The sequence below is a fragment of the Myotis lucifugus genome, unplaced genomic scaffold (assembly GCF_000147115.1).
Source record: "Myotis lucifugus unplaced genomic scaffold, Myoluc2.0 scaffold_184, whole genome shotgun sequence".
NCBI classification, from domain to species: Eukaryota; Metazoa; Chordata; class Mammalia; order Chiroptera; family Vespertilionidae; genus Myotis; species Myotis lucifugus.
The window spans coordinates 956,118-983,498 of NW_005871232.1; the positions used below are offsets into that span (position 1 = coordinate 956,118).

Here is a 27,381-nt window from a genome sequence, read left to right on the forward strand (position 1 = left end):
TATTTATATGTTAAATACTTTTTTCTATGTCATATATAAAATAATATCTTCTATCATATAATATCCTATTATATATTCTATATAATTTGTATGAGGAGTGTAGGTATCAGTAATATATATTCTGTGTGCTTCTATTATTACATTTTTAATCTAAACTTAAGACTTCATATTTTTTACAATTCAGTGATATGTTATGAGAGTCCTTGCTTTTCCAAAGCATAAAGCACTCTTTGGAGCCTCTCTTTATACTTTTTTTGGGGGCTAATATCCTAAACTAACAATTTAAATTGTCAAGTTCTCCAGTTCTGAAGTAAAATAGGGCAACTTTCTAGCTGTGTGGCTTTGGAAAAGTTACTTGACCTCTCTGCCTCTGCTTCCTATCACATTTATTTGTTGGAAGGATTATAAACCAAGAAAAGCCCCAAGGAAGGTGCCTGACAAATCATAAGCTCTTCGTAAGAGTTCATTACAAATATTATTGCTTGGTCATTGTGTACTTTCTCCACACCTGCCTGACACACTGCAGCAGAGAGAGGCTTACCTCACAAGTCTGGATTGTAGATTTGAGGGCACAGTGACTCAAATCCCAGCTAATCTTGTTTTGGACTTTAGCTTTGGAGTCAGTCCAGCTATGGCCTCTCTTGTTTGTCAAAAGTCTCGTGGAAGCAGATCACTAGCCTTGTCACCTCTTTCTTTTTCTTCAGCAGAGACATGAAGCCAATAGAACAGAGGAAAGGAAACCATCCTCCTTATCCTTCCTAAAAGAAACTCAGGAAATTATTTGAGTACGAATGGTTTTCTCCTGTTGTCACTCTGATGGGGGCCTCACCAAGACTTTGACCTTGAGCCTGATTCATAGCACTTATTCTGATCAAAGAGAGGGAGAGGGAAGAAAGAGGCAGGGCTGTATAACAGGTTCCCCAAACAGCAGCATGTCATCTCTGTCCCTCACATTTTTATAGCACTTTGTATTTTCAAGTTACGTTTGTAATACAGCTAAGTGAGACTGAGGCACTTAAAAACCAAAACCAAAAATACATATATATATATATATATATATATATATATATATATATATATATATGCCTAAGCAACTGAACAACCGAATGACCAGTTGACCGGTTGCTATGATGCACACTGACCACCAGTGGGCAGACACTCAATGCAGGAGCTGCCCCCTGGTGGTTAGTGCGCTCCCACAGCCAACCTCCTGCGGCTGGCCAACCTCCCGTGGTCCCTCCCCTCGGCCGGCCTGCCCCTCATCGGCCTCAATCACCAGCTAGGCCAAGGGACCCCACCTGTGCACAAATTCGTGCACCAGGCCTCTAGTATTTCTATAAAGAGAGTGGGAAGAGGGTTGTTATTTGTATAAAAAAACCATAGAGTAAAAGACACTGGAGGCATTCAAACTGCAAGTTGTGCTTTCTTTACTTGGAGAATGAATGAATGAATGAATGAATGAAGACATCTTACTGCCACTAACCCAGTCATATCCCTAAACCCAATCATGATCAGCAGAGGTTGTTTTAAATAGTTTTCTTCACTTAAAAACAATCATTAATAATTTATCAGTGATTGTTCCCTTTGTTTTATTTGTATTTTTTTTAATAGCTGAGGGGAAATTTAGGATGCTGAACTCAGAGTAAATATTTTGTTCATCTGTCTATCCATCCATTATTTCTCTTCATTTATTTATTCACTCAAAGATTATTAAATTTAACTACATGTCAGACACTCTTCTATGCCTCTAATGTTTGAATATAATAAAAAATGAAAATAAAGAGAGCTAATATTAATTGATCCATAACTATGTGCCAGGAATCGTTTTAGCTATTTTATATACACTATGGTGTTTTAATTTCTGAAACAGCTTTATGATACACTTTGTGATTCATTTTAGAGACCAGGAAACAGACTCAAAGGGATTAAATTACTTTCATAAGATTGTACATTAGCAAGTGCTGCATCTGTGCTTCCAACCCATTAGTCTGGCTCTAGAACCAGACATAGCACTAGAGTGAGGTGAGAGAGGCACCTAGGGTGTAAAATTTAAAGAGACACTTGCTCTCAGGGTGGTATAAACGCTGACCCTGCACTTGCATGGCGGTGAGAGTGAGTGTCTCCTTAAATGATATGCCCTAGGTGCCTCTCTCCCCTTACCCTGCCTTGTCTGGGTCCAGCACCCATGTTTGTAAACTCTGCCCTCTGCAGGTTAACATTCTCTACAAAATTATACCATGAAACAGAAAGGTCACACTCTGACCTGAGCTGGCATTGCTCACACAAACTGTGTAGTTAAGGGTTGGAGATAAGGTAGAAATAAATAGTCATAACATAATCTCCACATATTGTAATTAGAGAGCTATTTATGAAAGGCCTGGTATACTTGGCAAAGAACCATCAAGTCATTTGATAGCCCCAGAGCTGGAACGGGATCACTTGGTCAAACTCCTGTATTTTAAAGAAACTGAGGCCTAAAAGGATAAAATAATTCCCACAAAGTGACAGAACCAGAATCAGCAGAAATAAAACTAGATCACTAATTTCCTAATTCCTAGTTGCAGGAAGTCTCTTTATTTGTGTGTTAGGGTTGAGTGGGAGAAGAAGAGCCACTAGGAGAAATATATACGTATTTCTTACAGGCCTTGGATTTTATGTAATTGGGGAGCTGGCCAAGCAGTGTCTGTGAGACTGTTGTCTCCCTGTCTGATCTTGAGCTTAAAGTCCACAAGCAGGCAGTGGGGAAGGGGAGATGGAGGTGATGTGGGAGAACAAAGACAACAGGCCCACAGCACGTGCTGTGCGCATCCCCACAACAGTGGACTGGAATGCAAGTCAGCTCTCACTGCCTCCAACTCGGATGATGTGGGCTCCGCAGGAGAAGCTGGTGCCCTTCACCACGGAGCTAAACACACCGCGGCCCAGGATTCAGAGACACTGAAGGAGGGTCTGGGGGAGGGGCAGCAGTGGCAGGCCAGGCACACCCAGGGGTTGAGCCAGGAGATAAGCAACGGTAAGCCATGAGCTGCAAAAACACCCATCCTGCCATTCCAAGCACAAAAAGCAAAATGAGTGCTTCTTTTTTCCACCATCCAAACTACATGCAAAAATGTCCCCTGACTCACCCTGCCCGGAATCAGACAAAGGAGAAAATTCTGGGTGACACAGTTCCGTCTAGCCACGTGGACACAGTACAAAGCTCCCACAGTTTACCACTCAATGCTGTTGTTGCCTAACCGAGTCTCTGCTATGTGAGCCCCAGGGCTGGGCCACCCGCAGATTGAAAGCCCTTTGAGAAGGTGGTGAAGAATAAAATGCATTCTTGATTTCCGGGAGGATGGCAGAAGAAGTCAGCACCAGAAGCCTCTTCTAAAAATAACAGCAGCACCAGCAAACCAAGTCATTCTGCATCTATGTGTGCTCTGAGGGGAAGGGAACTCTAACATAGTCTATCCCCAGGGAAGTCACCTCCCTCCCATCAGACATGGAAAGGCACGTGCCTATAGGAGCCCTAGAACCCATCCTCCTTTCTTTAGTATCTTCTCATGGTCGAAGGCATGCTATGGAAAAGCTCAGCGTGCCCCCTCCTCCTCCCATCTCCCACTCCTCACACTCACTTTCTGCTTCAGAAAACAGAACAATGGCCCATGCAAAATACTTTTCGCAAAAATCATTGGGTGTCATACATGAAAAGAATCTATGTGGGTCCAGTTACCTGGATGCAGGAATCATGAATACTCACCTTCCTTGGGGCTCATCCAAGCAGTGTGGGAGGAGATTTAACTGTCGGCTTAGAATGCTGCTTCCCCAGAATGGGAGAAGCCTGATGGAGGTGGGGGGGAAGAGCCAATACTTACTTACATGGTGCATGTCTGCCCATTGACTCGAAATCACGTGCTCATTAAAGCCACGGATGGCATGCTTCCTGCTGTACTGCAAAGATGAGACAAGAGCAGCTCTGAATCCCCTTTGTCAGCCTCCACACTCCATCTCTCTCCTTCCTATGCCAAGGAACAAGATGTTCTTACACTGAATCCTGAACATGTGTCAGTTTGTATTTCTCAAAAGGAGAGAAAAAACGCAATGAAAATAAATATGAAAAACACTTCTCTCCCAAAGAAGAATTTGGATGCCAGATGTATAGTTTAATTAAAAAAGAAAATTCAATTCCTTCCACACTTAATTGCTAAAGGAATCCCAGTGTTCTGAAACTGTGGGCAATTTTTGTTATTTTCTTTGATGTTTTCGGTATTTTCTAAAGTTTCTGTGTGTTCTTTTTCAAATAAGAAACTTAAAAGAAAAATGGCGTGTTTTTTTTAAACACTGATTTTTGTGGAGGATGTAGAAGGCAGCTTCTGTGGAGGAGGAAGGTAGACTGGCCAGCACGGACCAGCTCAGGAGGGGCAGGTGAGTAAGCCAAGCTCGCCCCCTGGTGGGACAGCCTGTTAGCTCCCTTCGCTACTCTATGGTTCCCTTGCAGAAAAAAGCTCCTTGACAGCCGTCTTGGCAATGACCTTTTGGATATGATCCATCTTGGCAATGAATTTTTGGATATGGCACCAAAAGCACAAGCAATACAAGTAAAAATCAACGAGTGATACTACATCAAACTAAACATCTTCTGCACATCAAAAAAACAACAATCAACATAATGAAAAGGCAACCTGTGGAATGGGGCAAAATACTTGCAAACCATATATCTGATAAGGAGTTAGTACCCAAAAGATATAAGAAACCCGTACAACTCGATAGCAAACACACACACACCCACACACTTAAAAAATGGGCATAAAATCTGAATAGACAGTTTCTAAAGAAGACATACAGATGGCTTACATACACACCCCTATAAACCACCTCATTCCCCCTGTCTTCTGTAAAGCTTTATTTTTATAATAAAAGTATGGGTCATCTACCAGTCATTATGGATTACAATGGCCCAAAGCAGGAAATGGGGAAATCCCCCCTACCTGGGTGAAGGAACTCCTTGGTTGCACTTTCCTTTATTCATGCCTGCATAGATGGCAACCTGGATTTAATTAGCCTGGCTTTCATTTTGGGCCACACCACTTTCTATCTTTGTACCTTTCTACATTGGATTTGGGGGCAGTAAAGTTAACCTTTCAAAGCCTTACCTGTGAAATGAGGATGTGGATGTAGTTTTGAGGATTGAATGAGACACTATGTAAAGAACTTAGCCCAATGCCTGGTGCTCAGAAATGTGGCTAATCTGATGCTTATTTCTCAATGCTCACCTCACTCAGGTTTCATTGGTACTGGCTCAGGCTACTCATATTCTTTCTCGATTTTTTTCTCTCCACTTGGTGTCAAGTACAACACTCAATTGTCCGCCAACTTCACTGTCTCCTTAGCTTTTCAATCTTCTGAATCTCTATATGCCTTCCCCATCGGAGATATCCAGTCTCTTTAAATACCGTCTCTAAGCTGATTATTCCCAAATTGTATCTCTGGCCTGGAGTTTGACTTTGAACACTAGACCTATAAATCCTATGCTGACTTTTGCCATTTTGTCCCCCCTTCCTTCCTCTGCTCTACTTGTATTATGGAGGAGTCTGACCCTGCAGGCTGCATTTTTTAGGCTCCCGTGTCAGCCAGCTACAGGCTACATTTGATCCACAGCAGGGACTGGTGGGAGCTTGGAGGACAGGAAGAAGGAAAAACCATGGCATTTTTTAGATCCCCTCGTTCATCCTTGGGCAGTGTCTCTGGCAGATGCTGCTGCTCAACGCTGCAACCTGTAGTCTCTGTTGACCTTATCTTCCCCCAATGCCTGAGCCCTTCCTGCTATTGCTAATCTCCATGGGGCCTCCCTAAACCCTGTTGCATTACTGTGTAACCATTTCCTTGCCGGGAGCTGGTCCATCCTTGCTGCTTGACACAGGCGCTGCAGGGAAGAAACATCTGCACAGCTTATGTTTCAAGGGACCTGGCATATATGACATATGTTTGCTCCCCCTCTTAAGTGCTATGTGTTTTAACCAGGACGACCTCCCCAAGAAAGGTTGTTTCCCCAGGCTAGGGGTTAACAGGACTAGGAAGAGAATAAATCAGTAAATCCCCCTAGTGTTACAGAAATACCATGTACTACTTATGAAGAACTTGGACTAAGACTGTTGGCAATAAATTTGGAATTTGTTGGGCCCACATCCCCAGGGGTCTGCCCACCAGGGAAAGCACCAAAGCCTATACCCCTGGAGACCCACTGACACAGGGCAGTCCCAGGGAAGGCAAGCAGCGAGGCTGGGAGGACATAACCTTTACTGGGTAGGATAAACTCCTTCAGTCACTTCCTTGTACCTTATCAGCAGAGCAATAGAATAGTGACCTTGGAATAGCCCTTGTAATGGAACACAGAGATTAACCTAGACAAGATTAAGATCAACAGAACTAGATAGAGACAGGATTTTTGGCTAAGGTTAGATAAGAAACAAGGAACTGTATAACGTTACCCAAAACATACCATGCTTATGGGATCAAATAGTATAAATATAGGTGTAATAGCACAATAAAGAGAGAACCCAACCATGATGATCACCTGAATGCTGACTCCGTGTTATTCCTTCATCGCCGACTCCGTCCACACCTTTGGGAACCCCTGGACCCACTGGGGCTGGACCCCAGTATTTCCTCTGTTTGGAATACCTAGAACAGTTCTGTTTCCTGATGGGGCCTTAGCAGGTGAGAGTATTTAGTAAAACGGCAACCCCATTTTACTAAACCCATTAGCACCATCCTTGACACCACTTTCCCTCTCATACCTGTATCCAACCACCAGCAAGTGGTGTTGGCTCGGCTTTAAGAACATACCTAGAGTGGAGTATTTTTCTTCACCTCTACTATTCTCACCACCCTAGATCAAGCCATCATTAACTCTCACTTGGTTTATTGCAGTGTCTTCCATAGTTTACCCTAGCAGTTAGAGTGGTCTTTCTAAACTCTAAACCAGATTATGTTGCCTTTCTATGGAAAACCTTCCACCAGCTTTTCACCTTGTTCAGAAGAAAAAGCAGTCTTTACCCTTGGCCCTTAAGGTGCTAACTACCACTAGGACTTCATTTTCTACCACTCACACACGCGTTCTGTTCCAGTGACAATGACCTCATTGCTTTTGCTAGAACCAACCAGGGATATTACTGCCTCAGAGCCTAATATCCTAATTGCACATGCTATTCTCACACCCCAGAATGTGAGAACGTGACTCCTCCAGCATCAACATGGTTCTCAGTCACCTTCCTGCTTGTGTTTAGATGCCACTTCATCAAAGGGTCCTTTTCTGATTACCTTATATGTAACATTGCATGCTCTTCATTATCCCTTTACTCTTTTGTTGTTGTTCTCATGGCACGTTCTACTACTTTATATTATATGGTTAGTTGTTCATGGTGTGTCTCTTCTCATTCGAATGATAGCAGGAGGGCCGGACCTTGTTTGGTTGGCTGCTATACTCCCAGTTTCTCAATAATGCTTGGCATACTTAGTAATAAAAATAAAATGGACAGCAAGATTGCTTTGCATCAGGCACAATGCTAAATGCTTAATATGAAGCAGAGGGTGCCGGCCCCACTGGAGCTCTCGGTGCGGAGCCGGGAGACCAGAGGATTGCTGCCTGCAGGTAGAGCAGCGGCTGCCACGGCCTGGGAGGCGGAGCCCGGCCGCCGCACCTCTAGGGCCCGCCCACAGCGCATGCTCCGCGGGGACGGCGGCGGGGGCGGGGCCTTCAGCCGGGGCGGGGCCTTCAGCCGGGGCGGAGTCTCCACCGCACTGACCGCTGCTCCGATTCGCGGCGCTAGCAGCCTTAGCTGGTCGTGCACGCCCGCCCTCGGGTCGGCCTGTCTCCGCCCCCGCCGAGCCCCTCCCCGAGTCCCTCCCCGAGCTCCTTCCCGAGCCCCTTCCCGAGTCCCGGCCTCTGCGAGCTGGTACTGCGCTTTGCACAGCGACCCGGGAGGACGTCCCCAGGTGAGTCCTCGCTGCTCCGCCAGGTGCGGGTGCGGCAGTTCGGGTCAGCTTGGGCCGGTCCACGGGGAGGGTCTCGCCCGGCTCCCGGGGTCTCAGTCCCGCCATCCCTGAGCCTCTGCAGGCCGGCAGCACCCTCTGCGCTCGGCCCGGGAGCCCTGCCCGAGCACCAGCAGGTGGCCTGAGGCACCTTCCAGTGGCCAGGAGTAGGGAGCCCTCTGAAGTTGTCCGCCCTCCCCGTCCTCCGACTCCCAGAGCCTTCCGACTGCGATGATTATTGATGATTGATTCCCAGCTCCCCTTCTTCCTCCTTCTCCTCTACGCCCCGTTAGCTCCTTCAGGCAGCCTGCCCGACCTAGCTCAGAGCTTGGTCGAGGTGGACTTTGGCATTGATCCTGGTGAAAATTAAGGCGACACTACTTAGCCAGTTGTCACTCTGCTCTCAGTACGTAACTTGGGTGAACCTCAGTTTCCCGAAAAAAGGGTGTAAGGGTACTGCATAAAGTTGGTAGAAGAGTAATTAACATCATAAGTCCCAAGACCCTATAGCAAGATATTGTTGTTGTTATTATTATTATAAAGCTACGTGGCAAGCTGTTTTGGAGCTTTTCTTCAGCCACTGAACTGTTGGACTGTCCCGATCCCATATTGCAAAATTTGCATTGTGCATCTGATATGTGAGTGGCACTTGGTTGGGTCCTGGTTGAATCAGACACCCACTCTGCCTTCGGGCTGGAGTGAAATGAAGGCAGACAAGCATTTCATTGGATTGTTGCAATATGGAAAGGACTGAGGGAAAGTTGCTAAGGGAGCCTAGAAAAGCACTCCGTGCCCAGCTCTGGAATGCTCCCTGCAAAGGGCTTTTACTCTCCGTTTACACTCGTCAGCCTTCATCCCTGCAAGAATCACTTGAGAAAGTGATTGAGAAACGTGCCTAGTGTTGTGTTGGAAGGAAAGTTAGCTGGGCGCTATTTCCTTGAGTGGCTTCAGCGGTTACCTCCTGGAGACGCCTGTGGACAGCTGGTCCCAGGTCTGTAGGTGCTGAACGGAGAGCAGCAGCACCTGCTGGATGCCTCGTTGCTTTCAATTGCGGTTATAACCTTTCATATTTTTCTTTTCAACCTACCCCTTACTCCCTAGTAATAATGGAGTTTTGGGAGGTTGTATTTATGATAAAAGGTAGCCAAGGATGGCACAGCCCTTCTAACCACCATGAAGAAATACAAATTTTTGAGTAAATGCAAGTAGGCTTGCTTTTCCCATGTAGACCCCAACATGACAGCCCCCCTGCCTACAAGGTCGGGGCTCACCACTGCTTGTAGAAATAAGTGCAGCACCAGTAGGAATTGCATCCACAGAAGGTGTCAGTCCACTTTTGCAATCTCCTAGGAACCAGTTTCTTAAGATTCATGGAATACAGGCCTACCTTGGAGATATTTTTGTGTTTGGTTTCAGACAGAATAAAGAAAGCTCCATTGCCACACTCACTGAATTGCTGTGGTCTGGAACCAAATGCGCACTATCACCGAGATATGCCTCTACTCAATTTAAGCATAGTCTTTTAAAAGCAGCTCTATTGTATTATTGACATGAAATAAGAAGACATACTTTAAATTATACAGTTTTATAAGCTTGACTATGTACATTCCTGTGAAAAATCAGTAAATTCAATATATAAACCTATCCATCACCCCCCCCCCCCAAGCTTCCTTTTCATATCCCTTTGTAACCCGTTCTTTCCACCCCCCTTTTCCTCAGACTCTCAATCAATATGATTAGTTTTATATAAATGGAATCATATGTAGTTTTTTTGGGGGAGGGGGGCCTGGCTTCTTTCACTCACTGTAATTATTTTGAAATTCATCCATGTTATTGTGTTCATTCTTTTGTATTGCTGACTAGCATGCGTATACCATAATATGATTATTCATTCACTCATTTGAGCATTTGGGTTTTTCCAGTTTTGGGCTGTTATGCACAATCTGTTATAAACATTTTTGTACAAGTCTTTGTATGGGCACACACACATAGATCTTTGTTATTATTTTTTAACCCTCACCTGAGGATATTTTCCCATTGATTTTCAGAGAGAGTGGAAGAGAGAGGGAAAGACAGAGAGAAATATCGATGTGAGAGAAACACATCGATTGGTTGCCTCCTGCACATGCCCCGACCAGGGCCCAGGCTGGGGAGGAGCCTGCAACCAAGGTACATGCCCTTGACTGGAATCAAACCTGGGGCCATTTGGTCTGCAGACTGACGCTCTATCCACTGAGCCAAACCGAACCAGCTAGGGCGACACATAGATCTTTATAGGTAAGTATATTTATTTTTAAAAAGCTAGGAGGCCTGGGCCTTGCCTCTAACCGTCGGGGTGTCCTTGGGAGAGTCACCTCACTTTGCCTTTAACATCCATCCCCAAGTCTTTGCCATGCTGTGATTTTGTGCCTACTGCTGCCAGAAGGGAGATGGTCTTTGTTGATGGTTGGAGGGTCTCAGAAGGAGAGAGGGGTGGTTTCTTTGCCTCTGCTTCTCTTGCAGGATCTTTTCTTTTATTTCACTTTTTCCCCTGGGGTGGCGAATTTGAATGCTGACATATAATTTTGAGCAAGAATGGAAGTGAGTAAATGGGGGTGGAGGTGGAGGTGGGGGGTGGGGCAAGAGCTAATATGGGCTGAACTAAAAAATGTTTAAATCACAATTAGGGAGGAAAACGTGGGAGGTTAACAGGCTCGGGACTTTTGAGGATCCTCCTTTTTCTCGGCCTACTTTCTTCCAATTCCTCCATTTCTCCAGGAACAATTTATTTAACTTCATGGTGAAGAGGTGAGTGGGTGTGCTAGGTCACATATTAACTGGGGGTAGCTACTGGGGAGGTTTCCTAGTAAAACAGAATTCCTTCTTTTTTTGGCTTCCAGACTTGTTTCTTATTTACCCTTTACCCAACTTTTACTTGCCCTAAACCTGGTTCTGAACTTTTTATGGGGACATTAATCTATCAGCATAATTATGTGTAATGAAACTTGGACGAATAACAATAGACTGTTTCGTGCAGAATGAAAATGTGGCTCTTGGGTTTGGTGTTCTGTGTGGCCCTTGGGACCCTGCATTCCGAGACATCTAGAGGGAAGCGGGCAGTCGTGGATCCTGAAACAAATATGAACGTGGTAAGTTTCTCAAAGTCACCTGCTTTTAAAATGCATGTGACAGATGTTAAGTATTTTCTTAAATTCAGTTATGTGGGCTACGTGCAGCCACAAGCTCGAATCTCTTTCTATCTCATAGTGCTTTCATGTCCTCTGAAATCTTAGATTCAGTTCACCACACCTTCCCACCAGGTGAGGTGAATTTTGCAGATTGCATCCTATTGTTAAAACTATATACTTCTTACTGAGATAAATTATGTTTAAGTCTCACTAAATTTGTTTAAAGAACAGTAAAAACAAGTCAAAACTTTGCAAGACTGTTACTGAGTGCTGCTTTTACAATACACCGAACAAGGATTGTGATCAGCAATGTCCGGGAAGCACAGTTCAATACAAAAATCAAAATGTCTCAGAAACATTTTGTTAGTTAGAACAAACAAGCAAAAATAACCCCTTGAGCAATTAAAACATGTCAAAGTTTTTAATCTTACGTAAACAATACAGTATGGAAATACCTTATGTATGCACAAAGGATTGGGAAAACAGAGATTCCTAAGCAAAACAAAACAGGAGAGGACCTCTTAAAATGAGAATAGTGGTAGATCACATAATTAGCAGGTGCATTTATTTATTTATTTTTAAAAATATTTTTTGATTGATTTCAGAGAGGAAGGGAGAGGGAGAGCAAGGTAGAAACATCAATGAAAAGAGAATCATTGATCAGCTATCTCCTGCACATCCCACTCTAGGGATCAAGCCCGCAACCCAGGCATGTGCCCTGATTAGCTGTTACATTTAGAAAAGAAAAAGAAAGAAGAGTGTTTATTTGTGCCTGGGAGCCAGGATGAAGACAAAGAGGCCCAAAGCTATGATAAAATTAGTCACTGTTGGTGCAGAACATGCCAGAATGATGATGCCAAATGTAATCAAACACCTGTGTGTAGAACACAGATAAAACAAGTGGAGGATTTACTCTTGTGGTGGGTGTGCTACTAGATTCAGCAGGCTAAAATTTCAATCACAGTTGATTTCGTTACTGTTTTTTAAATATTATTGATTTCAGAGAGGAAAAGAGAGGGAGAGAGAGATAGAAACATTAATGATGAGAGAGAATCATTGATCGGCTGCCTCCTGCATGGCCCCTACTGGGGATCGAGCCCACAACTCAGGCATGTGCCCTTGCCCAGAATCGAACCCGGGACCTTTCAGTCGGCAGTTGGATGCTCTAACCACTGAGACAAACCAGCCAGGGCCACAGTCGATTTCTTAAGTGAAGCCTGGAAAATGTCATTGACATTGTGTCTTCTCCTTTGCCGGTAAATATGGGAGATCTTATCAGATTCTGTCTGTAGAATTTCCATTATAATTATTATTTTTTCTCTGTAGAGTGAAATTATCTCTTACTGGGGATTTCCTAGTGAGGAACACCTAGTCGAGACCGAAGATGGGTATATTCTTTGCCTCCACCGAATCCCTCACGGGAGGAAGAACCATTCTGACGAAGGTATGGGTGTTTTCTGTGTCAAGATAGGAAAGCTTGGAATTTGGCCAGAAATTTAATTTCTACCTCTTGAGATTTTTATGTCATATGGATACTTACTGTTAAGCTTCCTTTTAATAAGCATGTTACAGAAATGAGTAATGAGCTATTGTGAGAGTTTCTATTTTTCCTCCTGCTCAAAACACACAAAACATATATTTTATTTCAGAGAGATCATATGATCTTGGTTTCCTTCCTTATTTTCTTTCTTCTTTCTTTTTTTTTTTAAGTAAACCCTGTATACTGATTTCAGATTCCATATATAAAGGAAAATATGTATTCATATGATTTCTCTTAAAAGTGGTGAGTTGACTAATGTAATTAGTAGGCGAGTCATTGTTAAAAGATGCAGGAATCCTCAGTAAAAACAAGCTTAGAGAATGTGCCTCCTCTTCTTTTTCTTTATCACTACCTCCAGCCTTCTCTGTCCATATGGCAATTAAGCAAGTTGTGCCACATGCCCTACTTGTGTGTATCACGGCTGTTGTGGGGGAAGGTGCTGTGCCCTGGAGTATGAGGAAAGTGAGCATGATTCTTAGTTGCTCCCAGGTGGTAGGAAGAAGAGCTAGGAGCCCCCAGTGCCAGGTCTGGGTCAGCCCCTAAGTGCTTGTGTGGTTTCACATCTGTGGGCTTTGGATTCTTCCTCTGTAAAAACAGCCGATTGGCTGGAATAATCTCAAAGTTCCCCTTCAGTCTTTCCCACTCTCTGTTTCTGTGGGCTACAGTCTATATTCTTCTTGTTTTGGCAAGTGTGTAGAGCAGTGGATACCCTTGGCCTTCAAAATGGGGAACAGAGACGGAAAGTACCCTAAATCTGGCCTTAGCACGAGCTCCCCACCTTCTTCCTCTGTTGTGCAGAGGCCTTCCTGTAGGGGATCAGTGGTGTGTACATAACACCTGCTGTGAGCTAAGCTCAGAGGGCAGGGGAGTTTGAAGGAAATCTGTGGTTTCCCTGAGCACTGCCCCTGCTCCAAGGCCATGGCTCTTCATCGTCCTGCACTCATGCAGGAACAGGGTGGTCAGTGGTGTTCCTTTGGCTCCTTTAAGCCAAATAGACAAACAGAGTTCATTAGATGCTTCACACAGAGCGCGTCGTCTTCTCATTCATTCAGCTTCCTCTCCAACTTCCTCCTCTATTAATAACACCATTGCCCTCCTGATGACCTGGACTAGAAACTGCAGAATCATTCCTGACTCCCATCGTCAAGTGGCCGTCAAGTCCTCTCTAGGCTGCTCATGTGATGTGGCTTCAATTTATTCTTTCCTTCACTTTGGTAGGCTGCCACCCTATCTTCTTTAAAACAATTTTTTTTAAATTGATATTGAGAGAGAGAGAGAAACATCAATGAGTGAGAGAAGCATTGATCGGTTGCCTCCTGCAGGCCTCCAAACTGGGTATGTGCCTTTACCTGGCATCAAGGCCACAACCTCTTTGGTGCATGGGATGATGCTCCAGCCAACTGGGCCACCTGGCCAGGGTACTGTCACCCTACCTTATGTTCTAAATACCATTTAACTGGACGCCTGAACTCAGTTCAGAATTTGAGAGACGTTTCAGCCAGGTCCATTTTAAAGACTTCCCATATGTTAAAAAAAGAAAGAATTTTGAAACAGGAATATGAAAATTCAGTCTGCTTTATCTTTTAAGAAATTAGTGCTTTTAATACAGCAATAACACCATAGTAAATGACTTATACCACTTATAAGTCGTTACAAGGAACATTGAAACATTATTCATTTATGGGGGCTAAGTGAAACCGTTCCTATTACCCTTTTTACAGGGTTTTTCCCTCGGCTTTTTGGCTGTACTGTGCTGCTGCCATGTCCCGAGTTTACTGCCATATGGAGACCATCCTTCAGTCCTGCCACAGTGGTCCCCTCTGGGCACATGTAGAGCCTCATCTGAAGATTCTTGGAGGTTTTATGATCACAGGGCTTAGCACATGGCTCCTCTACACATGCCAACTGCTCTCTTTTCTCCAGCCTCCCTGTTTTCACCCCTCTTGTGTAATTTTTCAGGATTAAACATGGTAGAGCCCAGGCATAATTAAGTGATTATCTACAGGAACCTTTCCTTCATCTTCTGTCTTGTTGTCTGTACTGTTAGCCCCCATTCTGTAAGCAATAGGCCTTTGACGTTCACCATGGATATGACTCCCCGAATTAGCCAGTGCAGTCCTAAGCTCTGGTGGGTACAGTGTCTTCCCCTGTAGCACGGGGTAGAATACCTCTTTCACAAGGCTCACGAGGAGTGCTTGAGAACTGTGGGTTGCCAGCTGTGTTTACCCATCACCTAAGGAACTTTCATCATTTATCAACTGCACAGGTTTAAATAGGCTCCATAGCCCAATTATGCATGATATAATCAAAGTTGTGATTTTATATTAAAAGTATCAAAGAACTCGTGATTTTATGTTAAAAGTATCAAAGAACTCCTTTTGGAACGCAAATCCAACTGAGTTATTTCCTTTTTTTCTAAAGTCCCCTGCTGCCCACCCTGCCTACTGTCTTCATTTTTATATGTATTTACAAAGAATTCCTCTCATCCTTCCAAGTCCAGCTTCCCTGCCAGCTTTCCAAGTCCCGCTTCCCTGCCAGCTCTCCCGGATTGCTTAAGCAGGAAGGAGACACACACTTTCTCTGGACTGCCAAGTGCCTTGCTAACCCCCCCTCTGCAGGTGCTTTGCTTATTTTGCTTTGGGTTGACTTAGTTTTGTGCCTCTTTCTCCCCATCCTTGCTCCCTCAGCCACTTTTTGAGGCTGAGTCTTTGTCATCTTTGTATCCCTTAGAGCAACTACCAGCACCCCAACTGGGGACCGAACCCACAACTAGATGCCTGAGTCAGCTCTGCACAGTCAGCCTGAGTGACAGTGATATCAGGGCAGTCTTCAGAATTGGGGTACATAGCTGGATGAAGGCAGTGGGCCTCGTCTCTAGTAGAATAAAAGACACCAGTGTGCACAGAAATTTTGTATGTATTTGTAGTGAGTTTATGGACCCAGTAAAGAATCCCCTGGTTTAGACAATCATTTGCTTGTCTGGTCAAACCTCTACTAACTAGGGCAGCTTCGCATGCTTGTTTGGGAAGCTCTTGGTGATCTGTGAAGTAAGTGCAGGCTGTTTCTCAATGTCAAGCAAACTTCTCTATTGGGTGTTGAGCTACCCCTGCTTGGCACTAACTCCATAAGGGAACTGAAATTCAGGAAGTCATCATCTATAGGGAAGTGGTTCTGTTTTTATCTGCTCGGCCTTATTCCAGAAGGTCATGGGATGTTAGTGCTGGAAGGATCTCAGAGTCCTGCCTGGGTGAAGGTTTTGGAGAGCTTTCATTTTGAACACACTCTCCTGTGGATTCCAAGGTAGAGCCCATGGGGCTGAACACCTGTGTTCTAGGTCAACGTCCTCATTTTACTAGGTGAGGCAGCCAAGTTCAAAGAAGGAACGAGATTTGTTTCAGGTCAAAGGGTAGCAGGCCAGCCAATCTGAGATAGTGTTGTTTAAAACTAGAGAACATGGCCTTGTGTAATAAGTCTTGAGCAAGTAAGTCTCCTGACAGAATACTTATTTTATTTGGCTAAAAAAGGGATAGACATATAGGCCTTGACTAAAGTAAATAAACAGCAACAAGGCACACTCACTCCTTGCCTAATTGGGAAATAAATTGTCCAGCAAGACAATCACCAAATGAAGCACCAACACTATCTGCAAGTTGTGTATCTGATGGTGCTCTGGATATGAACGGCTGCCTTCAGTGGGCCCAGATGGGCACTGTGAACTTTGCCTTGGCAAAGACTCAGGGGCTGCCCTTCGAGGGCTGGACATGGTCCCCTTTAGATGAATCCATGTGGAACATGCCTATGGATGGGCTGTATCAGAAGAGCCGAGAGAGTGTCTCAAAAATAAATATTTGCAGGCTTCCCTAAATCAGAAGCAGGGCCAGAAATGTCTATCTTCTAAGTCCCCAGGTGATTTAGAGACGCAGGGGAAACAGCGGTTGGCTTGCTTTGAAATGTCTGGAATACGTATAAGCATACCTCCTCTCCCCACCATTTCTGTTTTCTAATGAATCTTTAGAGAAGAAGTGAAAAGCAAGGGCTTTGGAAGGAGGCTGACTTGGGTTTCCACTCTGGCTCTCTCCTAGGCGAGTCTTCTAGGATAGGTTTCTTAATTTCTGATTCCAGGAATCAGTTACCTTATCTTTAACATGGGCCGGATCTTAATAGCTCTTTTGTAACAGTTTAATTCATGAGAAATGAAGTGCTGTGTGCATAATCGGTAACTGTTAATCAACCAGGTAGCAGAGTGTTTTCTAGGATTTATCTCAAGTGGTTGGGGCAGGTTCAGGAAGCCTTCCAGGCCCCGAAGCTTTGGGTGATCTAAAGCCAAAAGGGATGGCCGACCCAGTCCTTGGACTTGGGTTTGCGCAAGCCGAGGACTGCTTGGCTGGGTGTTGAGCTTCCTTGACTTGTTTAGTCCCATAGATGAGTGCAGAAAGGTCTAAGTGAGGGGCGGTTCTGACTTTGCATTACTCACTGTGAAGGGGTGGGAAGGCTTATGTACCGTGAGCTAAGTCCTTGGTGCCATTTTGTCTAGAACAGCCGTGGGCAAACTACGGCCCGCGGGCCGGATCCGGCCCATTTGAAATGAATAAAACTAAAAAAAAAAAAAAAAAAAAGACCGTACCCTTTTATGTAATGATGTTTACTTTGAATTTATATTAGTTCACACAAACACTCCATCCATGCTTTTGTTCCGGCCCTCCGGTCCAGTTTAAGAACCCATTGTGGCCCTCGAGTCAAAAAGTTTGCCCACCCCTGGTCTAGAACCTCTCTTTGCCGAGGAGAGGGAGCCCTTATGCCAATTACAGCCTATCTTCTAAGAGCTCCTGAAAGGTTTTGGTTATGCAAGCTCCGCCAGACTAACAAGGATCCAGGCCTCCTCTTCTTTAGGCCCAGGAGGCATACTGCCGCCTCTGAGCCCAAGCTCGGGATTGCTGATTGTGCAACTATGCACAGGTTACTTAGTCACACTGTGCCTCAGAGTCCTTATCAGAGAAATGGGGGTTAAAAACTAGTCCCCAACTCTATTAGTTCCCTATTGCTGCGGTAGCTGATTCCACAAACATGGTGCCTTAAAACACCACAAATTTATGATCCTATAGTCCTGGAGGTCAGAAGGCCTAAGATCAAGGTGTTGGCAGGACTGTGTTCCTTCTAGAGGCTCTAGGGGAGAATCTGTTTTCTTGCCTTTTTTAGCAACTAGAAGCTGCCTGCATTCCTTGGCTTCTGGCCCCATCCTCCATCTTCAAAGCCAGCAGTGTTGTTGTTTCTCCTCCTCCTCCTCCTCCTCCTCCTCCTCCTCCTCCTTCTGCTTCTTCTTCTTCCCTCTCTTTCTCTCTCTCTCACCCTCCTGCCTGTGACTTCTGTTCTAATATTATTAAATGTATACGCTCATTAATATATATATATTTTTAATGGCATTTTTAAAAAAATATATTTTTATTGATTTTTTACAGAGAGGAAGGGAGAGAGATAGAGAGTTAGAAACATCGATGAGAGAGAAACGTCTATCAGCCGCCTCCTGCACATCTCCTACTGGGGATGTGCCCACAACCCAGGTACATGCCCTTGACCGGAATCGAACCTGGGACCCTTCAGTCCGCAGGCCGACGCTCTATCCACTGAGCTTATTAAATTTATACGCTCATTAATATTTTTATGAGCCATTATTTATTGAGCTTTACTGTGTATCAGCCACTGTATCATTCCCACTTTAGAAAAGGACCTTGAGTAAATGCTACATGGGTTTCGTAGTAAGAACCAAGGTCTGTTTCACGCCAACGCCTTGATCTTTGAGATTTCCTCCTTGTTCTTCTTTTGGTTTGTCCTTGCACCTCAGCTGATTCCTCACACCATTTTAGAGCCTGACCAGTGGAGGCCTGACCAGACACTGCCCTGGCAGAGAAGGCCAGTGGCTTGGGAGGCAGGAGGAACTTCCTCATTCACCCGGTCGTCTTCCTCTTGGGAGACTGTGGGCTCAGCAGATTGGTTTTTGGAGCCTGAGCAATCCCCTCCTCACTTCCACCCATGTTTGGGCCTAATCACGGCAGGCAGCACTGTGATGGGTCATCATTGGGCTGCTTCCCTTTGCTGACTCTGTGCTATTTAGGTGACCATGATAATGTCACCTGCCCTCTCTGGTCCAAGATGCTTTTAGGCCTACCCTTCAATCCCCAGCCCTCCCAGAGCCAGTTTGGGACAAACAAACTAATTGTAGGGCACAGCTGGGGAAGGCAGCCCTATTCTTAACATATTAGTATGTTGCTCAGACACACCAGGCCTCAGGTGCTGGAGTGCATGGACCAGGCTGGTCCTTGAAAGAATTGCCTGAGCGGGCCAGGTTGAGTATCATGCTCCTGTCTCCCATTCTCTATCTCCTGCACCCACCAGAGATTGCTTTCTTCCAAGCATTTGGTCCAGTTCCCTGCAAAATAGCTTCCCCTCTTTGGGTTGTTTATTCTCTGAGGGCTTTCTTTGTGGTCTAGAACAGTGATCGGCAAACTGCGGCTCGCGAGCTACATGCGGCTCTTTGGACCCTTGAGTGTGGCTCTTCCACAAAATACCGACTTCTGCGCATGGGCCACGAAGTTTCAATTGCACTGTACGTGCGTGCCCGCACGTGGTATTTTGTGGTAGAGCTACACTCAAGGGTCCAAAGAGCCGCATGTGGCTCGCGAGCCGCAGTTTGCCGACCACTGGTCTAGAACGACTTCTCTCTGGCTAACCTCCTTTCCTATAGCAAAGAAATGACAGTGATGGACCCTGGTATCAGACATACCTGGGTTCATATCCCAACTCTCCCACTTACTAGCTCTCAGTCAACAGTGGTCAAGTTACTTGACTTCTCTTAGCCACAGTTCCCTCTCTGCTAAATGGGAATAGTACCAGTGTCACGGGATGTTCACCACAGTACCTTAGAGCTTATAAGCATGCAATCGCAGCTAGCTATTATTTTAATGAGCTTTTCTCAGCAAGGTGAAAAGAAATCCAACTAACAGAAAGAAAAATTTGTCAGTTCACTTCCCATCTGAGTATTCCACGAACCAGTCTTCTCATTATTTGCTGATATTTTACATTCCTCATTTGCATACAGCATTGCTGCATAGCTGGAGTACAGAGTAGACTATAATTTTGTACTTGACTCTTCTTTCCCCCTTTCAAGGCTATGTGCTGCTACAGTCCTTTCATTGATAGCTTAATTATTGCACCAGTTAGGTTGCAATTAATTATTTGTCCACTCGACCATTAGTTTATCTCAAGTGTTTCACTATTATAAAGAATGGGCAGAAGGCACAGGGAGTTCTTATTTATTCATTTTGACCTATGTGTCAGTCACTGTACCAGACACCACTGTACCAGACACTTAATTATCTAACTCATTCCTCTTAACAGCTCTTTAAGGAACTAAGACTCAGACTGGTTAAGGAACTTAATAATAATTAGAACTAATGTTTATTCAACTCTGTGTGTCAGATGCTTTGCTAAGAACTTTTCATATAGTATCTCATATCTCATTACTCCCTGTGAGGTACATATTACATTTCCGTGCTGCAGGGGATGATACAGATTTCAGGGGGATGTTGATATGCTGTGCCCAACATGCACATCAGAACTAGGAGAGGACAGGTTTGAACCCAGGAGGGTCTGACGCTAAAACTCATGGTCAGTATAATGTCAGCTCCATGACGGTGAGGTTTCTCTCTCTCACTTATTTCTCTTCTCTGTGGGGTCCCCAGCATATAGTTGGGTTGCTTGGCACATAGTTGGTGCTTAATAAATGCTTGTTTAATGAATGACTGGATGCTTTAACACTGTTAGCAGTCAGAGGTCAGGTTTCTTTGACTCCCAAATCTTTGTTTTTTCTACTATATCACTGTCTCAGTTATGGGTGAGTAGAAGATAAATTTGCATATAAATATATATATGTTTGTACACACATATGAATATATATGTTTATATATACTTATGGATTTGTGTCTGTGTGATATTTATCTTTTGGTTTGTTTTGTTAGGATGCATTCTGAGAAATCTATTGAAACAAAGTATAGAAACATTACACGAGTTCTTTAAAAAAATTAAAAATTTTTTGATGATTAAGTCAATGTGTCTTGTTACTAGATATGCAGAAATAGTCCAGTGTCACTGTTACCTTGCCAACGCTATTAAAAAATATATACTTACTAATGTTATATAGGAGTGCGTTGCTACCTTAATATTTCCATTTATTTCTATTTCATTATTTGCTTTAAGATTCATGCTTGTTTAGAAGCGAGGTGCTGCTAGCTCCTACACATAAATGTCTTTCAGGTCCCAAACCAGTGGTGTTCCTGCAGCACGGCTTGCTGGCAGATTCAAGTAACTGGGTCACAAACCTGCCCAACAACAGCCTGGGCTTCATCCTGGCAGATGCTGGTTTCGACGTGTGGATGGGGAACAGCAGGGGAAACACCTGGTCTCGGAAACACAAGACCCTTTCAGTTTTTCAGGACGAATACTGGGCCTTCAGGTAGAGTTGGCTTGATCTTGACAGGCGTCTAGTTCCTTCGTATCCTTAATGCAGACACCAGGGCGGCAGATAGACGGGTAACTCGAGGTCGTAGGAGAGAAGGAACTGGTGGACCGTGAAATGTTTTAAACCTTTTTAGGAATTTAATAAACAGCAGTAAGGTACATTTTAAATACGTGATCACATTTAAGAATTAGATTCAAGTAGGAATTTTTAGTGATATTGACATTCTTGGTGGTGTGGGAGCTGCTGGGTAAATTGTGTCCCAGAACCTTCTTCCTCCCTTCAAAATCACACATTCCAAATGGTCACGACTCTGTATCCACACAGTTTCCTCCTCTCTTTTACTTCTGGCTCTACCAGTCAATCACTGTGTGACACGGGGCATGTCTATAAGCGCTCTGTGTCTCAGTTTTCTTCATGTAAAATGGGGATAATAAATACCTATCTGATAAGGTTATTGGGGGATTACAGGAGAGGAGACAGGGGAAGAACCTGGTACATCATAAGCAGTGGCAACAATTGGCTCATCTTTCTCCTGATGACGAGCGCTCACATGTCCATGGGTCCGGGCTCTGTGTTGATACCAGGCACAGAGAAGAGCAGGCTACGGATCCTCCAGACTGGCTTCCCATTTGTAAAACCGGAGCCTACCTAAGGACGTGAAATGCAAGAAGGAGAGCTTTACCAAGGACGTGTACAGCGACGTGTCACTTTATTTGTAAGAGTGAAAAATTAGAACCTACCAATTTGTCCATTCACAATGAATGGACAAATTCAGTGTGGTCTATTTACCCAATGAACAACCTATAACTATGTGCGACAGTTTGGATGTAGCCTAATACAGAAGAATACATACTGTGGCCCCATTTATAGAAAAGTTCAAAAATGAGTAAAACCAATTTATGGTGTAAAAAATGAGGATAATGGTTACCCTTAGAGGCACGATTGGGAAGGGGCTCAGGGGATTTCTGCAGTTCTGGCAGTTCTGTTTCCTGTGCTCAGCCATGGTTTCCCAGCTGGGTTCAGTTTATGAAAAGTCATCAAACTGCACAGTTACTATTTGTGTGTGCTGCATTTGTATGTAATGTCTCAATGAAAGAGTTCCATTTTTGGATTACAGTTATGATGAGATGGCAAATTATGACTTACCAGCTTCAATTAACTTCATTCTGAATAAAACTGGCCAACAACAAGTGTATTATGTGGGTCATTCTCAAGGCACTACAATAGGTATGTATATAATAAAGATTGGAAGTTGATATAATGTTTTATTACAGAGTTTACATTTGTTCTGAAAAGTGAAATATAAAAAATGTTAGCTTAAATAGACTTTTTAAATTATTATTATTTTTAAAATATATTTTTATTGATTTCAGAGAGGAAGGGAGAGGGAGAGAGAGATAGAAATATCAATGATGAGAGTGACTCATCAATCGGCTGCCTCCTGCACGCCCCCAACTCGGGATCGAGCCCACAACCCTGGGCATATGCCCTTGACCGGAATCGAACTTGAACCTGGGACCCTTTAGTCCGCAGTACAATGCTCTATCTATTGAGCCAAACCAGCTAGGACTGCTATTATTATTATTATTATTATTACCAAGGAGAAATAATGAATAGGGCAAAGACTTTGGTAATATTTTATCTTCTCTGGAAATTCAGACTTTAATATAAATGGATAAACCATGCTGTTCATGGTTCTCTTGAATTTAAAGGTATTAAGCCATAGCCTATTACGTGTTTTTCTAGTTAAGCAACATGGGGATGTGAGAGGGTGGAAAACAAGTTTCATAAGTGCAAAGACTTTTAAAAGGAAAACAAGAAAGTACACTGACTTAAAGTTCAGTGGAATGAAGCTAACTACAAAGATGTAGTGTTGTTACTAGATATGCAAAAATCATCCCGTTTCATTGTTACCTTGCCAATGCTGTTACACTTTTATTTACAAATAGTTTTTAAAAGTCATATGCATTTTTTATTTGTGGTGATGATAAAAGTAATATGGGTTCATTGTAAACAAAAATAGAAAATGAGCAAAGTTTAAAGAAAATAAAAATTGAATAATTCCCTCTGTTAGTGTTTACTGTGACCAATATCTTTATGTTCATGTCACAATTCCCTCTGTTAGTGTTTACTGTGACCAATATCTTTATGTTCATGTCACATGGTCTCATTAGAACACACACTCAAAAAGTAACGTGGGTATCTTTTTGCCTTTCTTATTCATTAAGTTAAGCATTTTTCTTCATTCATATTTCTTGACTTGTCTACTGAATGCCCTTTGCCCCACTGCTCTCTAAAGTAGCATTCTAAAGCCATGTTTAAGGCTAGCAGTGACCTGAAAGGACGCTAAGAGGTATTATAACGCTAGGGCACGCTACATGTGCCAGTCATTTCCGAGTCATTGCTAATTTATTTGAATGGCTTTGTAAATTGTTCTTAGGAATATGGATGTGGTGGGGCCCTCCCAAACTGTTAAGGACTACAATCTTTCAGGAGCTCGGTTTACATTATTAAAGGAACAGGAAACATCTTCTGGTTTTAGCAACGAAGATTTCTTCCAGTGCATAACTAGGTTGAAAAATTGAAACAAGCACTTAACAAATACTTGATTTACTAGTTTAGTCAAACTGTGCACATAGTTCAGAGGGCCCCTTTCAAGTGTTTGCCTGCGTGTCTCTCAGGTTGCCACTAGAGGGTATCACACACAACTGCCCTTGCTTTTTTTTTTTTTTTTTAAATTTAATTTTATTGTTTAAAGTATTACAAATAGTAGTACATATGTCTCCTTTTTTTCCCCATTGACCTTCCCCTGGCCTCCTGTACCCCCCGCATCGCCCCCAGTGTCTTGTGTCCATTGGTTATGCTTATATGCATGCATACAAGCCCTTCAGTTGATCTCTTATTCCCCAGCCTTCCCGCTGTAATTTGACAGTCTGCTTTTTCAGAAAAAATTTCAGACGATCAAATGCCTGTTTCCTTCCTTTTGTTCCACAGGTTTTATAGCATTTTCACAGATCCCGGAGCTGGCCAAAAAGATTAAGATGTTTTTTGCTCTGGGTCCTGTGGCTTCAGTCGGGTTCGCTAGTACCCCTCTAGCTAAATTAGGACTACTTCCAGATCCTCTCATTAAGGTACTCAACCCACCCCTCCCCCAATTTCCTTTCCAGATCTGAAGAATTGGCCATTAGAGGGAGAATTTGTGCTTTCTCCTTTTTGGTTTGCCATCAATGGAAAGTGGGATTTCTCTCTCCAAGGTTTTTCTTCTCTCCCCCTTACCCCTACTTCCAGATCATGGGGAGTCAGGGAAGGTGTATCATTAATTCTGCACCTGAGGCCCATGTTCATAGTTAACATATCAGTGCAGATATCTACCAATCAAGCAAAGAGAGCACAAGAGAGTCTGGGAGAAGGTAGCTTAATCCTCTTGGACTTGCCTTTTTTTTTTTTTTGAAAATATATTTTATTGATTTTTTACAGAGAGGAAGGGAGAGGGATAGAGAGCTAGAAACACCGATGAGAGAGAAACATCGATCAGCTACCTCCCGCTGGGGATGTGCCCACAACCAAGGTACATGCCCTTGACCAGAATCGAACCCGGGACCCTTCAGTCCACAGGCCGACGCTCTATCCACTGAGCCAAACCGGCCAGGGCTTGGACTTGCCTTTTATTCTACGCAGTGAGTGGTGTAGAGGAGTAGGAAGGAGGTGGGAGAAGGAAACGCACCCTTCCCACATACATGCCTGACCCTGACCACAATGCGGGTGATCTAAGCACAAGCCAGTAACCTCATGGGGGCTTAGCCCTTGAGCTGTGTGACCCCAAGCTCTAGTCAAGGAGGAAGCAGTTTTTATGAGGAGTTGAGAGACAGCGGAGGCCAGATGGTCCATGAGCATGCATTATATATTTTTATGTATGACACGTTTAAACCCACACCGATATGAAATCCCATTCAGGCATATATACTACAAATCAGGAAGAGCACACCTACTGGCCACTTAAGAGACTTTCATAAGACATACAGCCTGTACTCTGAGCTTAGAATCTGACTCTCACATAAGATGGGTTTCTCTGCATAGGTGACCAGATATGCAGATAAGATGTGGCTTCCTCAAACCAAATTAATTTATAATGCCTTGGGTAATACTATTAAAATTTTCATTATAGACAATTCGAATATTACAGATAAAGTGTCCTTTACTGTAGCTTCTCTTGGTGCCTTCTTCATAATTAAGCACAGTGCTCAGTTTAGGGCAGTGAAGGCGAACCTTTTGAGCTCGGCGTGTCAGCATTTTGAAAAACCCTAACTTAACTCTGGTGCCGTGTCACATATAGAAATTTTTTGATATTTGCAACAATAGTAAAACAAAGACTTATATTTTTGATATTTATTTTATATATTTAAATGCCATTTAACAAAGAAAAATCAACCAAAAAAATGAGTTCGCGTGTCACCTCTGACACGCGTGTCATAGGTTCGCCATCACTGGTTTAGGGTCTCTTCCTATAGACCTTGTGTGTGACTTTCCAGAGAGACATATATTGTTTTGTTTTAACGCAGACAGTATTCAACTGTGTATATTGTTCTGCAGATTATACTTTTCACTCTTGAAGAGCTGTTATGTTAATGCATAAAACTCTACCACATGCTTTTTAACTGCTGCAAAGTAAGCTTTCCATTGATAAAGAACTGCCAGATGCCTGTGGTGGATATTAAGGTTGCTGCTGATTTGCTGTTGCTGCATCCTTGTACCTTTTTTTTTTTTTTAATGGAGAACTGAACCTACTGTGTCATAGGAATGCATTCAATTTAATTTAGTTCTTGGAGATTGTGATTTAATAGCTTTGTAAACACACAAACTCCCCTCCCCACATTGGAGATGGTGTTTTGTTAAATCTGGAGGGCGGTCTAGGATCTGTACCCTGTATGTTTCTCATGCAGGCCAAAGAGACTGGTATTTAGGAATTACTGGTCCAGACACTAGTGTTTTATAATATCCTGGAGCGTGACAAAGTGAAAGAGTGAAACCTTTGAATTTTGCTATTCTGGGAAGACTATGCTACTTCCATGAAAGTTGAGTGTCACAACTCTTTCTCAGAATACAAAGGTGTGTGTTAGAAGACATCAGGGTGGACAGGAGCAGGCCTGTCTATGTCAGGTGAATTTTCCTTTTTCTGTAATGCTGTCCTGCTCTGCAGTAATTTTCAACGGAGTTGGCCACAGCAGTGTTTGGGTGACAGTTCTGAAATGCAAGACAACTTCACCTCTTTGTCAGTCAAAAGGAGAGCTCGGCTTGTTGATTTAAGTCACTGATCCTATTAACTTGTTAGTAGAGAACCTCAAACATATATGCATTTATTACATGTGACTATTATGTAGACTCAGAGCCATGAGTTTTAGAAACTGATGCCTTTTCATCACCCTTGACCTTATCAGCACGTGGTATTTACTTCCTGCTTCTCCCAGCTAATATTAGCGTGACTAATCTGGAGGAAAGGGAGTTCAAGGAGTCCTGGTATCAGTCTTTGGGTATCCATTGGTTGCCTTGGAGAAGACATATCGCAGGCTGTAGCAGACCACAGTTGCCCTAAGAGTTTTGAATACAGCCCATGCCATGCTTTAAGTTAAATTAGTAGTTCATTTTTAAAAAGCGGAATATTGAGCATGGAAATCTTGATAATTGATTGTTTGGGGGGAATAAAAAGGACGCTGTGTACCAGAGAGCAGTTGCACACCTTAGGCTGTGCATAGCTTCCAGGTCGCCTGTCCTCAGTGCTCCCTAGCCATCACTCGGGGCAGGGCGGCCTGTGGCACGTGCTGTTTTATCACGTACATTTACAGGCCTTTGCTGGGACTGTGAGGAAGAAGCTGTTCCATGACTCGCCCTGGCTTCTGGTGGTTTGCTTGGTGTTCTTTGGCTTGTGGAAACATCACCCCAAGTTCTGCCTTTATCTTCACATGGCACTTTCCCTGTGTGTGCTCAGACCTCCCTCTGTGTCTATGTCCAGATTACCCCTTTCTATAAGATCACCGGTCAGATTGCTTAACACCTTAATTTTAACCTGATTTCCTCTGTAAAGACCCTCTCTCCAAATAAGGCCACATGCTGAGATACTGGGAATTAGGACTTCAGTGGATTTGCCGGGGGGG

The 27,381-nt window shown here is 43.6% G+C and overlaps 1 protein-coding gene across 1 annotated transcript in view; it reads left to right on the forward strand.

Annotated features, from left to right (window-relative positions):
- Positions 1-7,861: 7,861 nt before the first annotated feature.
- LIPA (lipase A, lysosomal acid type) overlaps positions 7,862-27,381 on the forward strand; it is a 29,714-nt gene continuing 10,194 nt past the window's right edge. The window contains exons 1-6 of the mRNA XM_006096620.3: positions 7,862-7,977; positions 11,030-11,141; positions 12,507-12,624; positions 21,028-21,226; positions 22,350-22,459; positions 24,227-24,363. Of these exons, the coding sequence (XP_006096682.1) occupies positions 11,031-11,141; positions 12,507-12,624; positions 21,028-21,226; positions 22,350-22,459; positions 24,227-24,363 (675 nt within the window). The 5' untranslated portion in view covers positions 7,862-7,977; position 11,030. The remainder of the gene's footprint in view (positions 7,978-11,029; positions 11,142-12,506; positions 12,625-21,027; positions 21,227-22,349; positions 22,460-24,226; positions 24,364-27,381) is intronic.